This window comes from Ilyonectria robusta (assembly GCF_021365365.1).
Source record: "Ilyonectria robusta strain PMI_751 chromosome Unknown BGZ61scaffold_10, whole genome shotgun sequence".
In the NCBI taxonomy this organism is placed as follows: Eukaryota; Fungi; Ascomycota; class Sordariomycetes; order Hypocreales; family Nectriaceae; genus Ilyonectria; species Ilyonectria robusta.
The window spans coordinates 1-18138 of NW_025764444.1; the positions used below are offsets into that span (position 1 = coordinate 1).

The following is an 18138-nucleotide window of genomic DNA, read 5'->3' on the forward strand; positions in this document are numbered from 1 at the left end:
ATGAAGGAAAGCCAACCTGCCAACGTTGTGGCCGGGATGGCATGCAGTGCGATGGCTACGAGGTCGCCAATCAACCTCAACCCATGGCCAAGCGAAAGGCACCACCATGTTCGGCTGGAGGGCGACGTCGACAGCATCTGGCCAGGGGACAGCTTATCCCATTGCTTCCCCTCATAACCACCCACATCTTTAAGCTGAAGATGGAGAAGTTGCTTTTCCATCACGTCCAGGAGTGCACCGTAAAGGATTTGGCAACAGCGTCAGGCTCCGAGAGTTTCTGGTATAGCTATGCCCTACCACTAGGTTACTCCGTCGACCCGATCAAGCATGCCCTATGTGCCCTCGGCGCCGCGCATAGGTCTTTCCTATCGCGAGACTTCCATCATTCTCATTCATCGCTGCCTCATGAGGACCCGGGGAAACTCGCCATCCGGCACTACAATGCCGCAATCCTCCACATCCAGGCCCTGATGTCTACGCCATCTGCAACCAATATTCAGATAATCCTTGTTTGCTGCATCATTTTCATCTGTGTAGAGAGCATCCAGGGACGCTACCCAGAGTCATTACAACACTTACGAGCGGGCTGGCGACTTCTTGAATCTTTTCCCCCGGTCCAAAATACGCCCACACTTGTGTGGTTAGGAGAACATAGACAGGACACCCATTTCTTCAGAGATGTTACTGGCATGCTGTCGCGGCTAAACCAGGACTCCACTATCTACACCGGCGATGATCTTGTTCCCAACCCTGGCTGTTTTTTGCTCTCGGCTGTCGATATAGGTGATCCCCGCATGCCGTTTTCCTCCTCCGTTGAGGCAGAGAAGCTTCTACACGATATCGATTTACTCTATGAATCTGCCATGGATTCCCCCTACCAGGGCTGCGGACTATCTGATGACGGCTTCTACAATGAGGAAGACTATGATTCTCAGATTATGGAGAGTTTCCATGTATTTGGAGAGAATAAACTTACGTGCGAAGACATAATCAATCTCTTCTGGAACTGGAGCGCCCGTTTCGATCTGTTCTTTGGCTAAATTCAGATAACAGGGTCGACTGAATCAGAGCTACACAGAGCTAGGGTGCTGTCTCTGCACCAGGCGGTATGGAAAGTCATGCTGAAGCCTGATGATGAAGAGGACGACCTGGAAAGACAAGACTGTGAGTATATTCTCAACCTGGCCGAGCTCCTCGTTCGGTCGGGGGGCTCGGAAGCACACCCCATCTTCACCTGGCACGCCGACCTTATTCCCCCTTTATATCTCGTCGGCTTATCTTCTGGAGATGCCGATATCCAGCAGAGAACCACCACGCTACTTCGGTCGATGCGCCGAAGGGAGGGGATTTGGGATAGCCAAGAGGTAGCCGAGATTCTCGAGACTATGCACCTGGCGGCAAAGCAAGACTTGTTGGCATCGGACATGATCCCTTGTGGCATTACGCAGTTGGCGAAGATGCTTTCAGATCTTCGACTGCCGTCGCTAAGTGCTGCGAATGGGGCCCTGCTCCTACCACTTCCGGACGTGGATAAATAGGACTCTGTTGTGACCATGTGAACACCTCAGAAAGACAATCGAGCGAAAGGCCCCCTGATGATGGCGGACCAGCAAAGGAGTTGTTGACAAATTGGATATGTTGCATTAGTTGGGAGGAAACTGTCGGAAAGCTAGCGTGGCACTGAGATGACTTGATCGTGTGTATTGTCTATGTGTGTGTGAGGCCGGGAGGTCTCCCGGCCGTGACCGCGTAAGTGTTGCAGTCACTACTAGAAGTAGGGGCATCTAGCCAATAGGCTGCTCTGAGCGCCTTCCTATTCGGGTAGCGCCCGGCACATGCTCTGTAAATAGTCCAATCTAACAATTCCAAAGTTAAAAAAGTGTAGTATTTACTTATCTATGGCACTTGCTTATTATATATGGTAGTAAAAATCTGGGGATTTTCTTGAAGCCTAGTCTCCGTCCGCCGCCGCCGCTGTCTTTATGTTTCCCTCCCTATACCTGAACTGTGCCTCAATCGCCGCTTGCCCTAGGGGCCGAAAAGATACCCAACAGGGGTGTGAAAACTTTGGCCTGCAACCACGTAGGCTTCCAAAGCCAGCTGCTGGGCATTGGCTCTTCTGATTGTTCATGCAAAAGCTCCAGATTGGCATCCATGGAGCTGTCTCGGTGGAGTCTGTAGGTGGGGTTGTCTTACGTAGAAGCCAATCGGCGAGCTCTGGTGCTGCTCTTTACGAAGGAACCAATCGGTGACCCTTGCACACTGAGCCACACGCCATGCCGAAATGGAACTATGAAACGGGCAAAGAAAGGTCCTTCTGTCCTCTCTTTATACAAGGGGGAGCTGAGGAAGGGTGAATGCGCGAATGCATCGCATGAATATGGCTGTAGAAAGCGGGCATTCTTACTTTCGAAAGCGGGCTAGGAGAGTTGCTCAGACTGAGCCAAGCCTCCGAGGCTAAATTGGCTGGGCAACAAAGTGGGTGACCAAAAAAGCCCAGTCAACTCAGTATTTCCTCGGAGGGGGCGGCCCACATCCGGTGCCGTTGCGGCGCAGTATAAAGCTATTAGCCTTTCCAGGCCCAAATCCTGACCTTGTTTGGCCATTATATAGCATCTCACTACCAGTTCATACTTCATCCCCCGGCTGCCAGCAATCTTGAAACGTTATTACTTCTCCCTTTTATCCCCAGCCCAACAATCATCCATCATGGCGCCCTCGGAGATCCTCTCCCAGACTCTCCACTCCATCACCGTCATCAAATTCGACCAACTCTCTAAACAAAAGAATGCCTACGAAGAAGCCAAACACACCCTTCTCCACGACGTAGACCAAGAGCCCAACCCCAAGCGAACCAAGATCCTCGTCGAAGGCGCTAAAAAACTCCCCACCATGACACCCCTGGTCTCCTCATCCGCCGTCTCCCTCGCGAATATCGGTCGCTTCCTCACCCAGGCCGAGTTCGACCCTTCCCTCTCGCCCTCCTCGATAGAGTCCCTTGAGCGCGCCCTGCGCAACGAGCTCGACGTTCACTCAGAAAAGTACCGCTTTGCTGAACTCTACGGGAAACTCGTCAACGAATGGGTTTCTGCTGGAACGGCTGATATCCGTTCTGACTCGGGTTCAGACTCTGTCCCTCTGGGTCGCGCAGAGATGCACCTCCAGCGAGCCACTTGGGAAGAATACGTCTTCTCCCCCAAGGTCACAGATACAGTGGCTATCAAGTCCTATCTCGAAGACCTCTTCACGGGCGGACCTAAGCATGTTCAGGAAGCTTTCAAGTCGGACCTCACAAATTGCTTGCATGCGTTCCAAGCATCCTGGGGTCAGGAGACACACTTTGACGACCAGTCCCTGGGCATATGCATCCGGGGCTTGCTGCGGTCCGATCTACTCACGGACCAGAAACGCGCTACCCTCCAAGAGTTCCTTGGCAACAAGGCAGTCCTCCGCGAAGTCGCAGACGTGCTCAACATGCGCATGCAGAACCGCAAGTCCTGGGCGTGGGACACCGCCTGCCCCATCGAGCAGCGCCGCTCCCTCAACGGACGCTACCGCTTCTACCCCGACGAGGACTTGATGCAGTCTATCTTCCTCTACTATATCGGCCGGCGCTGGGGTGTCGAGATCCGCAAGTCCTGCGGCGCGATCCTGCATAATGTTAAAGTTATGAAGCCTGCCGTGCGGGCTTTGACGAAGGAAGAGGCGCGGAGGAGGAAGTATTTCCTGGGACCGGCTCTGGACTCTACGTCTGAGGGAGAGACGGTTTATCAGCACCTTGAGAGTCATTATAACGATGAGATTCTGCTCGACCAGCTTCCAACCGTGATGGATGAGCAACGCGGGGGGTATAATGACAATACTGAGTCGGAGGGGGATACGAGAAAGTCACCCGTGGAAGTCGTTCAGAAGCTTCTCCGGATCCTACAGGCAACGATCCTCTTGCAGCGCGGTCTGGGCAGGGAGATAGCTGTCGTCAGGTCCGACTTTAAGTGGTTCGGCCCCAGCCTGCCGCATTCATCCATATTCACCGTACTGGAGTTCTTTGGTGTTGAGGCGGACTGGATCGACTTCTTCCGCCGCGCACTTGAGTGCCCTCTCCGGTTCGAAGACCATCCGGTTGACGCTCCAGTTCCTCTGCGTAGGAGGGGGTTGCCTTTAAGTACACCTATTGCCGATTTCCTTGCCGAATCGTTGCTCTTCTGCCTTGACTTTGCTGTCAACCAGAAAGCTGATGGAGCGAGGTTATATCGCCTGCACGATGATATGTGGCTGTTCGATACGACCAAGAGGTGTAGCATGGCATGGAGTGTTATCACCGAGTTTATTGACGTCTTCGGCCTCGATATTAACGAGGAGAAGACGGGGAGTGCGGTAATTCGCCCTTCCAGTACTACATTAAGCCTAGACATCGACACACCACCCCTCCCCGAAGGCGATGTCACTTGGGGCTTCCTCAAGCTTGACCCTCTGACCGGGCAGTTCCATCTCGACCAGTCCAAGATCGACACCCATATCACCGAGCTCCGCCTCCAGCTCTCTGCGTGCCGCAGCGTCTTCGAGTGGATCCAAGCCTGGAACACCTACGGCGTGCGCTTTTTCTCGACCAACTTTGGCGCCTTCGCTAACTGTTACACTCGTTGCCACGTTGACAGCGTCCTGCAGGCCTTCCAGCGGATTCAGGTCGCACTCTTCCCAGGCGGCGCGGCCGGGCACTTGCGACAGATGCTCGTGGAGCGCTTCGGCGCTCACGGGGTGCCTGACGGGTACTTGTTCTATCCCATCGACCTGGGTGGGCTGGGGCTGCTGAACCCGTTCATCGAGCCGCTCGCGCTTCGGGACGCTGTGGTGGCGGACGCGGAGACGGTGCTTACTCGTTTCCACGAGCAAGAAGCGGAGGCCTACAGGCAGGCGAAGGAGATGTTTGAGTCAGTGGATGAGAACAACGAGGCGCTGGACGATTTATGCCGCTGGGAGCCAGAGTGGGAGGATCTCCAGGGCGAGGGGTTCATGAGCTTCGAGGAGTTCACGAGACACAGGGAGCGGAGGTCGGGGCCGATGGCGGAGGCGTTGCAGGAGCTGTTGAAGGTGCCGGAGCCTGATGCGCCGCAGAAGCCGCAGAATGTGGTTGGGTTGTCTGATGCGTTGGATGAGATGAATAAGTCCGGCGAGAAGGACGACTCGTTGGATAACTGTTGGGGAGCAGAGTCAGACGCATGGAGCCAGGCCTCGACGTATGACCAGTGGGTGTGCGTTCAGCACGCGGAGGATATTGCGAAGTGGTTCGGGGGGGTCACTATTGTCGAGAAGGGCTTGTTGCCAATGGGCTTGATGGACATGCTGAGGCAGAGCAGGTTCAAGTGGCAGACGTAACGGTGATGGCTTCGCCTATACAGGGGTTAGCGTGTGGAGTGTTGCGCTTCATATTGTCGTTGAAGCCTTCACCAAGCACCCAGGGCATACTGGATCGCGAGGATGCACAGTCGTGGCTGGTATTCATTTTGCCCTCATTACTGCCCAGTCTTGCAAGGACTTTTCCCATCAGTAAATCAACTTTCAGCCGACTCCCTCTTCTCATGGCCGGACCCTGATCAGGATGTAGTGGGCAGGTCGTGAAAACTCTTGGATTCCCCAACAACACTAGTTACCCATGTTATCCAAGCCTTTCCACTCATTATTGCCTTTCTGGCTACTCTGGCGAAAATTAAATAATATAGCTAATAGAGTTTTTAGTTAATAGGTTTATTAATTTAAGAGATACTTCAAAATTAATTAACGTCTTATAATATAAAAGTATATAATAAGAAACTATATATAAAAGTCTAATAATAATATAAATATAGTATTTAAGCTATATAATATAAAATAAATAAAAACTATTTAAAGTACTTTAAAAGTATTTAAAATAATTTATATTTCTCTATTATATTAATAGTTAAACTGAAATAAGTATTTTAAATACTTAATCCTCCTTTTAAATATAAATAGTATACTAATTAAGTATATTCTAATTTTTCTTAATTTTATAGGCTAAAATTGCCTGTATTTCCAGACTTAGAGCTCTATAATAATATATCTTAAGTTAAATTATATCTTTAAAAGCAGTATTTTATTTAGGTATTGTATTTTAAGATATATATAAGCTGCCTAAAGTAAATTAGTAAGTTAAGATTATAACTAAATCTTTTTAAAAAGCTATATTTACATCTATATCTAGAAAGTTAGTTATTTTAATTAGAAAATTAAAGGAATCTATAATACTCTATATATTATCAGATATAAGAGCGCAGCGGAATCGGATCTGATGATGCAACAGCAAGGGCACGCGTATTCTCCCTCTCACTCAAGTCTAGTCTTGGACCACGGTGAACGTACCACACCTCTCCGCCCACAATTGCTTCGTCTGATTCCTGATGGTCCAATCTCCGATCATCGAGTTCGTGATTACGAATGCATAAGCCGCCATTCCCGCCCTGGGGGAATTCTGGAGACCTTGGCGCCTCCTGGTGTCTTGGGTTATCAAACTCCAGTTGGTCAAGGTATTGGTCACAGTATGACAAAGGTTGGCAAAAGCATTTTTGCCTGTGGCTTTGTAGTACCAAAAGTTGTATAGATCCTTTGCAAACCCCGAGTATAGATCCACGGCCCTCTGAGGACAGTCCAGATCATCTGTCTGCGTACCGTTGCTGAAAGCCCAGATGGCTTCAGTTTGTGCAATGATCATCTCCGACTCGTAGGGGTTGAGATTGGCGGGATCAAGGACGTTGTCTTTGAATGTGCCTTCTGGAAACAGACTCAAGGCTTGGCCCAGGTATCTCCAAAACTCGGCGATGGTTTTTGACGATGGGTTGGCTCTGTACTGCTCGCGCGCCCCAAGTGACTTCTCGATGAGTTCTTCGATTCTTTGGAGGGTTGCCAGGTCAAGAGTGGCAGCCATTTTGTCGTTTAAGTTTCGATTATTGGATTAGGGACTGATTGTCGTTACGTGATTTGACCCGAAGATTGCGGCAGGATTTGGTGAGTTGACAAAGGCCCAGACGCAAAGTGTAGTGTCAACGAGCTGGACGTGGGCTTTATGTACAAGTTCATAATCAGGCTGAGCGCCTAATCTGAGAGCCTGGTCCTCTTCGGGCAGCAACATTTAGGCAACAAGGCAGCAACATTTAGGCAACAGGGCAGCAACATTTAGGCAACAGGGCAGCCTCATTCATGCCGTGTTACATCAGTTGCCTTCCGAGATTTTCAAGGCTGTCAAACAGTCAGCGCCTTCATCCCGCATTGGGACACCGACATGGAAGCATGGACAACGATGTCGATAAAATCAAGTGCACTTATAAATAGATGATATAGTAAGTTTCGATTGGATAAAACGGAGGCTCAAGCATTCTCACTTCGTCAAGTTTCCAGTGTCAGTTTTCGCCCAACATGACGTCAAATTACGGACCGAACAGACTATCATACAAGCTATATCTTGTTCGTAAATTCCAACTTCAACTCACTGTCTCATAAGCCAAAACGCCCATATCGGGGGGCATGCAATCGTCCGTCGCTCCCACGTACACTTCATCCATAAAATCGTGTACGTCGTGCAAGCTATTCCATCCCCCCTCAATTTGATCAGATCATGTCACACACAAGCGGCGTCGCGCCTTTTGACTTCCACATATCGCCTGGAATTGGCATAAAATATATGCCTGCTCCCATCATCAAGCAAAGGAATCTCTAGTCGTCACTTGAAATGGGTGTCGATGAGCCATAGATGACTTACCCAAAGCATCTCTTCGGCTGCTTTGGTCAAGTTTGTAATCACATCTTTTCTCCAACGATTGTAAGTCACCGAACACGGAATTGTCAGTTAGCCTTGCGCAACATAGTCATACTCTAGATCTAGTTGCAGTGCGACGTAGGTGAGATGAAGTCCAAAACGCCAGGCAAGCATCAGTGCTCAGACTGTGACCTCAATCCAGATATCATGCGGTTGCAAGCAGATAAGACTTTTTGAGATGAATCGTAAAGTACTGTGTCTCACCATTTGACGTCAATGACCCCCGGTAGCTGGATGGTCGGGTCGTCCTCGGACACTGGTGAGGCAGTAATTATTCTCACGTCGATTACGCCTCCATGAAGGTCTATCAAATCGCTTCTCCATAATTTCTCTAGATTCACTGCAGGCTGTTCACAAGCCTCGATCGATCAGGCAGATGGATATGGGTTACCTGTCGTCCATGAAATCGTCCCTAGGTCCACCTTTTGCTCCGAGGGGCTGCCAAGTCGCAATGTTGAAGGCTTGCACACCCAACTGCATGATTATGCAACACGGCTAGCTCATCTTGATGACATGAATTGAAAATGGTGAAATGATGAGCTGCAGGCCGATCAGGGCGTATGGCCATAGCCCAGATCTGATCTCACAGCTCTCGCGGCAGGCTACTAAAAGTGTAAAAGCTTGAGGTCGCCATGCTGTAGACCGGTTGAATTGAGCTAGTTTAGAAGCGGTGTCCTCAAATAGCACGATGTCTGGCTGACTGAGTTTGTAGAGAAGTCTGTAGGAAGATCAAACGGTTTGATATCCCTTCAGGATGCAATGCGCGCTCTTCTGCTCATCCAGGGTCTAGTCTATCATCGTGTGGTATTAGAACTTACATGCCCCACTTTCATCGACTGGAGGTCTGTAATAATATTGTCGTAGCAAAAGGAGGCAGCAGAGGAGGAAAGAAGCTCCTATCAAGTTAAATCAGTAATTATCACAACGTGAGGGAAAGCCTCGGGGAGAATCTGTGTAACAACGAGTAGTACTGAATATTAAAGTGACAATGTGCGGTGAATTTTTGAAAACAAAAACAATTATCCTTGGCGTTTGGTCTAGTATAGAGTTACGAGTATTTGTAGAAGACGAAGAGGTTAAGTTCAAGCGTCAAAGTCTTAGTCGTCGTCGTAGGCGCCGGATCTCGCGGGCGGCTATCATCACGCCTCAAATTACTCATATACATTTACCGGATAGGAAGGTAATATGAAGGGGGGACAATGTGTCTGGAGCCCGATTGGAAGGTAAATTGGAGCTAAAATACGGCTATGATTCACGCCTCTCGATCTCAGGGTAGCAGGTCATGACCGACACGTAGACATTTCGAACAGATTCTGTCTAACCTGGTTGGCTCACTTGGCTGCGGTATCTCTACCTCGGCGGAGCCCAAGTTCCGATCGACTGCGTGCTTGATATCAAAGCGCCCTTATTGGCGAGCGTTCTTAAGCCGCACCATCAGCGGTCCTTTCTCCCACAAAATGAACATGTGCTGATCCTTCATCCAGTTTTTGCTCTCCTCAACTAGCTCTAGGTCAAAGTTCCAGATGATTCTTGCCAGGATGAGTCGCATTTCTGCATAAGCTAGGCTGCGCAGTGCGTTAGCATCGTAGGTTTCGTCCTTGTAAACACCAAATACATAGGACGAGGGTATGGCTTACTTTCGGCCGATACAGTTTCTAGCTCCGACTGAGAATGGCTGAAACAGCTTTCGATCATCAAAAAAAGCTGGGCCTAGGATGTTGGTACAATTCAGGCACAACAACTGCGGGAATGGAAAATAAAATTTCTGATTGTCAAGAGACATTCATTTTTTCCAAGTGAATGAATGCGGAAAAACATGGCTTTATTAAATCCAGCATAGCCATGGAAAACTAGTATTGATTCCGCATGATATGGACTGGAGTTAGGTCGATGATAGCCAGACTCCCCTCTAATTGAGGAAGTAACCTCGGGCTCTGCATGGGTGAAAGAACCCCCCCGCCACCAACCCCGCCCATTTGATTCATCATCTGTCTAACAAACTCTCAAATTGACGAGGTAGCCTCGGACTTTTCACCAATGAGACCCTCGCAAAATCCCCTCCTCGGTTCAGAATCTGTGGGCTCCGGCCCTCGGGCACTTCATTAGAGAGACCAGTTGTTCCGACAGTCTAACGGATCCTGCTGTTCCGTATACTGTATGAGCATTCAGGACCATGCTTGAGATGATTAAGAAGATCAATATATTTCAATCAAGCCAACTGGGCCACTGAGAACATCGCGTTGAGCACAGATATACACCATCCCCCAAGCCCCGTCCAACTCGATGGTGAGGAGGAAGTTGCACTAGAGGAGATCTACAGGCTATGAGACGTTCAACACTAGAGGGGCTGGCATTAAGAACAAACCCGACCAGTATCCCATGCTACTAAAACATCAGTCCTATACGCCCAGATGATGTGGGCCATCTCAACACCATGTCATCAGGCACCATGGTCTGCGAGAGGCTATTGCATGGCGGCCAGCCGAAACTGAACGAATTTGCACACGGTGAATAGTATAAATCCGAAATGTCCTCGTGGATGATACATGGTTATATCATAGATTTAGCAAGGCAAAAAGTAAAGTGACCATCATCTGTTCAGGGAGAAGTCGAGTACTCGGATTGATGGCGACGAGAGAATCTCCACTGCTTGGCCTTCTTTGGGGGTTATTGGTTTTTTAGGTCTTGTCTAAGGGAGACATTTGAGATGTCCATATACTACTAGTGAATCTTCAAGTAGCAAAGTTACTAAATCAAGGTCCGCTAGCTTGAAGAGGTTATGTATACACCACGTTATACGCTTATAGCCTCATTCATTCCCACGTCACCACGGACTGATGATTAACTTCAGGTGTTTGTGCACGCCACGTGTCGCGCTGTGGAATGACAATGCTCTTGGGCCCCTAAACGGACCTAAATCCCGCTCTGTTTTAGTGCTGGGCGTTCCCTGCGATCTTTGAACTAAAGGGTCACGGGGGTCCAGTAATGGCATTTACCTTCTCATCAAATTCAGCCCTCATTGCCTCAGCAGCAGCTGATGTGCGTCTTTGGCGGGTCGACGATGGCGAGTGCCTGCTCATTTTGCCAGGCCATGCGACATCCGTCGCCATCTCACCTGATGCAACTCTCATACCGTCCGCGTCTTCCGAACTTCGCATATGGAGAGTAGGCAGTGGAGAGTGTATCCACGAGATCAGATTCGATACTACGTGCAAGGCCAGCAGCTGGAACGGCCAACAACGGCTGGAACAACGGTGGGTAGAATCAATTGCCTTCTTGTTGGACTCGACGCTGTTGGCAATTACCTTGAGCGACGGAGGCATCCAAGTGTGGCAAATAACGAGTGGGAAGCGGTTAGACGACGAATCTTTACGAAAGCTCAAATCTCATGCCACCTGGGCGCCATCAATTGCGATATCGTCCAACCATGCCATCACGACTTCTGCCTCGGGGGCCATACAGCTTCGACACATTGACGGGGAATTTATCAGCGAGTTTGAAGATCGACAGACACCTATGACATCGGTTGCAATTTCACCCGACTCGAAGCTCGTCGCAACCTCGTCATACGACAAAACTACACGAATCTGGCATGTTGACACGGGCGAGTGCATAAGTCAACTGAGAGGCCACACTGAGGCACTGGCCTCGGCTGCCTTCTCGCCGGATTCAAAACTCGTCGCCACAGCCGCTTTGGACAAAACTGTACTCATTTGGAGCGTGGAGAACATCTACCATCAGCAGAGCAGCAAAGGCCACGCACATCAAGTGGAGGCTGTTACTTTGGCGCCAAACCGGGATCTGGTGGCCTCGGGATCACGTAGACTGACTGTGAGAATATGGAGCATTCACAGCGGACAGTGCATTCGGGAGCTTCGGGGATATCCAGGCTGGCCATCCTTGCTGAAGTTCTCGCCAGATTCAAAACTCGTGGCGGCAGTCTCACAAATGAACACTGCAACTATCTGGCGAGAGAGCACCAGTGAGCTGATATTAGAGCTTCGGGCTCAGGAAAGATCCGTTAGGTCCGTGGCGATCTCGCCCGACTCAAAGATTATCGCTGTACACATAGACGGCCACGATGTCCGGCTGTGGGAGATTCAGAGTGGCGAGTGCGTTCGAGTTGTCGCTTTTTTCCACTGTGGCATCTATGGCATTCTCCTCTGACTCCACAACTATGGTGACAGCGTCGTTCGATGGATCTCTACAACTCTGGAGAGTTGACAACGGCGAATGTATAAGCCAAATACAGTCACCCACAATCCATTTGACCTCCATCGCGGTTTCTTCCGAAAAGAGAATTATCGCGTCTGCGGCAGTGGACATGATTTTACGACTATGGAGGGTTGACAAGGGCGAATGCTTCCAAGAAGTGCGTCTTGATATGCGCTGCTATCACCTTGAATTTCACCCAGGGGATGAGGTGATCTTTACGGATTCTACATCTGTAGTGCGATAACTGTTCATCGACTCGATTCTTCTAGCCCAACTACGGATCCAAATGAAAGCCGCCATCTAGAATGTGACTGGCCGTATTATGGCCTCGCCATCGCCAACAATGGTACATGGATTACCTGGAAGAATCGAAAATTGCTTTGGCTGCCTGTTCCATTTCGCCCCCACTGCTCCAATATCTTCGGATCTAGCATCGCAATCGGTTGTACCTCTGGGAGGGTTGTGTTCTTCACATTGAAGGCCTCAGAACTTATGAAATTGGAGAACTTCAGTGAGCCTCTCGTGTTAGATAACCCTGTACTCGGATGGCGTCGATCTCGCGAAGGACGACCTGTCCCTGCACCCTAGATGGGCTCTCTGTTCAATTAATCCCATTAATGACGTTTCAATTGACTTGGCCGTGATAACGTGCCTGGTCAACATCTCGTGCTCCTATAGGTTGGCTCACCCGACGATCTCGCCTCGGTGCTGGGGGGCAGCCTCTACCCCGATTGGCTGTATGACCTCCGCCGAGAAAGCCCGAGGCAATCAATGAGAGAGGCAGCCTTTAGGAGCTTGCGAGTATGCGACTGGGATGGCCATTCCTTTCTTGGGAATATGCCGACATAGGTGGACTCTGAAATTCGTTCACGCTGCTGCCCGAGACAGTGTGCATGGAGCGCGGGAGTCTTGATGTTGGCGTTTCATTGATCATCTGTGGCACTAGGGCCAATATTACACGATAATATCGACCCTTTTAAATGTTGCGCCTAGTTGAGAAAATCTTCTACGCCCGTGTATTCCTCAAGGTGACTGCACAGTCGGGAATGGATTTGATTTCGTTGGTAATTATTCTGCTGTCAATCTCCAAATTAAATACAGTGTGCCACTATTGATCGGCGAGATTACACATCGCCATCGCTAATCCCTCGGTTTACAAGCCCAACTTCTCCTTCAAAAAATTGTGGGCAAACCGCATTGTCTTATCAGCTTCGGGTGCCTTGCCGACCATGAAAAAATACAAGTGCTGCATCCCTTCGCTCAACTCTAGATGCACCTCAACCCCAGCTGCCCTGGCACGCTCTGCGAGCCGCTCCGCATCTGATGCTACCATTTCAGCAGATCCTGTGGCGAGGTATATAGGCGGTAGGCCTTTGAGGTTCGAGTTGATAAGGTCGATCAAAGGATCATCCTTCGAAGCAGAGCCAACCCAAGCAGCACTCACCTTCGCGATAGCTTCATGGCTAACGAGAACATCGGAGTCAACGTTGGTTTCATAGCTCTTCCCTTCCATCTTCATGTCGAGCCATGCCGATAACCCCGCCATAGCCGCCTGAACCTTTTCGCCACTATCTCTGAGCTTCATGGCGAGTGCGATGGACAGATTCGCACCGGCAGAATCCCCAGCAGTAGCAATCTTCTCAGGAGGATACCCCTTGACATCTCTTAGCCAGTTGAAAGTAGCTACAGCGTCCTCAAGTTGCGATGGAAACTGGTACTCAGGAGCCCGGCGGTAGTCTGGAAGAAGTGCACAGCAACCTGTAAGCTTGGCAAGATGTCCTGCCAGCTTGCGGTGGCTAGCAGGGGAGCCGGCTAAATAGGAACCGCCGTGGAAGTAAAGAAGGACATGAGAAGATGGCGCCCCTAAGACTCAATAATTGCGTCGGCACTATAACCGACGATTAATTTTGTATGTAAAGCTACAGTAATGCTAGCAGGACATAGGGTAGGGATGATTAACTTGGGGGTAGGGTGCTGATAATTTCTATTTCTTATTTCAGAGGGCCTTAGTAAGTCTGAAAAGTTATTAGGTAAGTATATATAATTATATAATATTAAATCTATAGTATCTATTTATCCCTCGATGAGGGAACCTAGTGTTTGAATTTACTGCATTTTCGTTGCGCGCACGTTACAGTTGCCAGGGCCCAAGTTTGGGTTTCAAGCTGCTTTTTTCTTCTCTGCCGGAATCCTGTCTAACTTTTTCGACCTGTAGAGGGGTTGAATGGAAGCTTTAGGCAGAGACCGGTGGGCAACAACCTTATTGTTTAGCTACTGTTTCTTCTGGTGCTGGGTGTAGTACTTATTGTTTATTCCTACTATTTGAGATTACTATATGGCTTTGATCTATCTAATAATATTAAGTAAAGCTAAAAAAAAACCAAATAGTATCTATTTATTATACTATTTATATTATAGTAATAATATAGATTTTTATTTTTAATTCTAATTTTTAATATTTCTTTATTAATAAAAAAGACTTATTATTAATATATATAATAAGTAAGTGCATAATATAAGCAAGCGTGCACTTTTATCCCCAACTACCAAATTTTATCTTTTAACTTAATTTTCTCAACTACAAATTATATTATCCTTAATTAATAAGGTAAATATTAATCTTACTCTTTAAGCCCTTAAGAAAGACCCTTAATTAATTTCTTTTTGCACTTTAAAAATCTATAAAGTCTCCTGCTACACTTTAAAATGCTAATATAATAGTATTTCTTTCTAATGCAATATTATATCTAATTTAAGAAAACTATCTAATTTAAAAGAATAGATTATTATTTAATTTATTCTTAATCTAAATTTATAAGAGTTTCTTCTATAATTATATAATATTAAAGAAATAGCTAACTAATTACTTATTAACTATAATATATTACCTATTAGTAAGTACTAAGCTTCTAACTTTATTAGGTAATAATTAGAGCTTAAAATATTTTTTTTTTATAAATATAATTATTAGAGAGCTAAATATAAAGATTTAATAATTATTTATAATTAATTTAGGCTTATAGAGAATATAATTATAAAATATAATATTAACCTAGCTAATATCTATAATTTTAATAAGACTGGCTTTATAATAAGTATTATTATAAGTAGAATAGTTATTATAAATATAAATAGATATAGAAATTTAAAATTAATATAGCTTAAAAATTAAAAAATAAATTATAATTATTTAGGTAATTAATATAAAAAACTAGATAATCTAGCTATTTATTATAATTATAAGCTAATATTATCTTACTAGCTAATATTAAAAAAGTAACCTTTTAGATAATTAAGCTATTATAATAACTTAAAATAGCTAGATTAATAATAAAATAGATTTTAAGTAGCTTAAGTATTTTAATTAATATATAAAAAATTAATTAATTAGTTATTATTATCTTTTAATTTTTAATAAATATAAAAATTACTATTTTATTAATTTTAAGAAATATTATAAAAAAAAAATATTATTATATTTTATATACTATCTTATTTATCTTATCTATTTTAGCCTCTTAATATTAGGTATTTTAAGCTACTTAAAATAGCCTATAGTTAAGTAATTAAGTAATTAATTAGATATTTTATTATTTATATTTTAAAGATTAAGTTCTTCCTAGCTTTTTATATTATCTATAAAGCTACTATAATAAGAAGTAATATTAAGAGAGGCTTTAAAGAAGCTAAACTTATTCTCTTAAATTTAAAAAGTATTATATTAAAGCTTAATATATAGCTATAGACTCTAATACTAGCTATAAAGAAGATTAATCTTTCTAACTCTTAAATCTTAAAGATTTTAAAGACTATACTTAAAGCTAATTTGCAGTTTAAATATCTTAAAAGATAAGTAAGAAGATATTAGAGTAGCTCTTTAATATCAATCCTTAAGGCACTTAAGTTATTTTCTAAGGGAATAAAAATAATAATATATTAAATAGTATTATTAAAGTCTAAGAATTAGATCTTTTAATAGGTAAATAAGATTCTTAGTAAGTAGCGCAGAGCAAAAAGAACCCGCCTATATTAAGGAGGGAAGATAACTGTAGATAAGGGAAGGGGTGAGATAGATTAGAGAGATATTGATATATAGGTAGCAGCTGAATCGTCGAGAAGTGGTGGTTGAGGGAGGTCGGCAATGCCGAGGGAAAGGCGCTGTGGAACTTGTGGAAAGGCTGGTTATAATATAAGAACCTATCAGGCTGTTATTAAGACCTCTGGAGAAGAGTATAATAATTAGTTTTAATTGATTAGATGTTTTGTTGTGTTTTTATTACTAAATCTATATTAAAGGTTGGAGAAAAGTGCGCGCTCGCTTATACTGCGCGCTCGCTTATTATATACGTTATAAATAAATAAAATACTATAGCTAACTTTACTCGGTAAAAGCTCGGTTGTTATCTGATGGAACATGCTTTTTATCAGGGTGCACGGACGAAAATGTGGTTTCTTGTGCACAATTCCAGGTTGGAGACAGAAAACGAGTTGTCCTTTGTACAGTAGTAGTAGTAGTAGTAGTAGTAGTAGTAGTAGTAGGCAGGTATAGGTACAATCTATGCGAAAAGTCCATCTGAAGATGGTGCATGTGAAGATCATGTATGTGGGGATGATGCATGTGACGCTGCCGAGGATTCGACGGAACCTTCCGCTCCACATCACACCTGCGTCTCATTTTTAGAAGGCTGTGCATCCCGCGTAAAGCTTTCTATTGAAGGTTCTATTTACACTTTTGCGCGTGGCTACAGGCCGTCGTAGAGAGCCTTGCTCGGGATGCTGGTGATAGCTGTGTCTAGGAGGCTATCGCTAGCATCGTTCGCGATCTTATTTGCGGTGCCCGCGACATCGGACCTAACCTTGGCAAAGGTGCCGACTGAACTATCCACGATCTTCGTTCCGGTGCAGGTGATGTCTCCCGCCACCTTAAAGGCAGTGCTGGCACTATCGCCTGCAATTTGCTGCACCATGGTGTGCGCGTTAGTTATTACCTTGTGAACTGTCCTGCTAATATTAGGCGCGACCTCTGTGGCAATAGTCACGAAACCTTGGGCCATATCCCTGGTTAAGCTAAACATTGAGTTCAGGACAGCGCGGCGCGAGTGGAATGGGAGTGATGGATACCTAGCGATAGCAGAAGACGATGCTTTGCGAGCAGAAGCATCTGGACGCCATTCATGAACATGAAGGCCTCAAGTACAAGGCTTCAAGTACCTAGGCTTTTCTTTGCATTCACATGTTGTATCTTGACCAGAAATGGTAAGGTTTGCTATAGCTCAGCAAAGCATCACTTTGAGCGGCGACGTGGCTTACGCCAGCTGGTGGTGGCACATTAAACGTGAAGTGGGCTGACATGGCATCTCTCGGCTCTATGCCGCCCAACCACAGCAAGTTTTATTATTTTATGGTTTACCCAAGGATAGTCTTTGGATGCTGCAGGTTCAATTGGGCTGCCTTTAAACCGCAAGCTCACACTGTTGTTCAGATGTCCATAATTCAGGCCACAGATTCCGGCTATTTTGTTGGTGGGACTGCGCTACACTCGGATGTTCACTCGGATGTTGCCGACATGTCATGGCCTGCGAGTGGGAAGTTCCACTCATGCAGGGCAAGAAGAAGACGATGACAGTATTAGCAGGCCGGAATGTCCGTGCGCTAAAAAAATTGTCAAGCAAAAAATAGGAAGCCAATTTCGTTAGTAGCTGGAATAGATGGCTGTAGTTCGCTGTTACTTAGATGTGTAAGGAGTTGCGGCCAGAAACGGCTACAGCGGATGGTGACATACAGTCTCTGTATCAGTGATCGGAATGGTCTGGTCTGTCTTGGTCTCAGTCTGGTCTAGACCGCCAAGACTTGGTCTGGTCTGGTGATTTCTCAAGACCATAGTCGGACCGGTCGGACCGGTCCGACCATTAACTGCTATAAATAGATTAAGCTAAGAGGCAAATGGCGGCTGGTGGCTGAATTTTAGACCAATATAGTTAGAACAGGCCTTTTTTGCTTTTTCCTCCAGGGTTCTCTGCCTTATTCAGTATGAGAAATAGGCGGTTCAGTCCAGTCCAGATACCCTGGACTGGACCGCCTGCGTAACTGGAAGCACT

The 18138-nt window shown here is 46.2% G+C and overlaps 7 protein-coding genes across 7 annotated transcripts; 3 read left to right on the forward strand and 4 right to left on the reverse strand.

Moving 5' to 3' along the window:
• BGZ61DRAFT_31149 (uncharacterized protein) lies at positions 1 to 1252 on the forward strand. The gene is made up of 2 exons (XM_046238813.1): positions 1 to 976; positions 1054 to 1252. The coding sequence occupies exons 1-2, from the start codon at positions 42 to 44 to the stop codon at positions 1061 to 1063; spliced, it is 945 nt and encodes a 314-aa protein (XP_046103980.1). The 5' UTR covers positions 1 to 41; the 3' UTR covers positions 1064 to 1252.
• Positions 1119 to 1538, forward strand: BGZ61DRAFT_532441 (uncharacterized protein; the record flags this gene model as incomplete). Its single annotated transcript, XM_046253867.1, has 1 exon — positions 1119 to 1538. One exon carries the CDS (start codon positions 1119 to 1121, stop codon positions 1536 to 1538), a length of 420 nt encoding a protein of 139 aa, XP_046103981.1.
• Positions 1539 to 6116: 4578 nt separating this feature from the next.
• On the reverse strand, positions 6117 to 7060 carry BGZ61DRAFT_451835 (uncharacterized protein). The gene has a single exon (XM_046245865.1). It carries the CDS (start codon positions 6935 to 6937, stop codon positions 6350 to 6352), a length of 588 nt encoding a protein of 195 aa, XP_046103982.1. The 5' UTR covers positions 6938 to 7060; the 3' UTR covers positions 6117 to 6349.
• A 2170-nt stretch (positions 7061 to 9230) lies between these two features.
• BGZ61DRAFT_352880 (uncharacterized protein) lies at positions 9231 to 9386 on the reverse strand (the record flags this gene model as incomplete). Its single annotated transcript, XM_046240460.1, has 1 exon — positions 9231 to 9386. A coding segment is annotated over one exon (156 nt), but the record flags the coding sequence as incomplete, so codon positions are not given.
• A 1955-nt stretch (positions 9387 to 11341) lies between these two features.
• Positions 11342 to 12628, forward strand: BGZ61DRAFT_352329 (WD40-repeat-containing domain protein; the record flags this gene model as incomplete). The annotated part of the gene is made up of 2 exons (XM_046240418.1): positions 11342 to 11645; positions 12345 to 12628. The coding sequence occupies 2 exons, from the start codon at positions 11342 to 11344 to the stop codon at positions 12626 to 12628; spliced, it is 588 nt and encodes a 195-aa protein (XP_046103984.1).
• Positions 12629 to 13193: 565 nt separating this feature from the next.
• On the reverse strand, positions 13194 to 13625 carry BGZ61DRAFT_477969 (Alpha/Beta hydrolase protein; the record flags this gene model as incomplete). The annotated part of the gene is made up of 1 exon (XM_046248958.1): positions 13194 to 13625. One exon carries the CDS (start codon positions 13623 to 13625, stop codon positions 13194 to 13196), a length of 432 nt encoding a protein of 143 aa, XP_046103985.1.
• Positions 13626 to 16782: 3157 nt separating this feature from the next.
• On the reverse strand, positions 16783 to 17392 carry BGZ61DRAFT_477970 (uncharacterized protein; the record flags this gene model as incomplete). The annotated part of the gene is made up of 3 exons (XM_046248959.1): positions 16783 to 17201; positions 17252 to 17306; positions 17351 to 17392. 3 exons carry the CDS (start codon positions 17390 to 17392, stop codon positions 16783 to 16785), a joined length of 516 nt encoding a protein of 171 aa, XP_046103986.1.
• Positions 17393 to 18138: the final 746 nt, after the last annotated feature.

Coding starts and splice junctions, on each gene's coding strand:
- BGZ61DRAFT_31149 (XM_046238813.1), top strand. CDS start 42: ATGCAGTGCGATGGCTACGAGGTCGCCAATCAACCTCAACCCATGGCC.
- BGZ61DRAFT_451835 (XM_046245865.1), bottom strand. CDS start 6,937: ATGGCTGCCACTCTTGACCTGGCAACCCTCCAAAGAATCGAAGAACTC.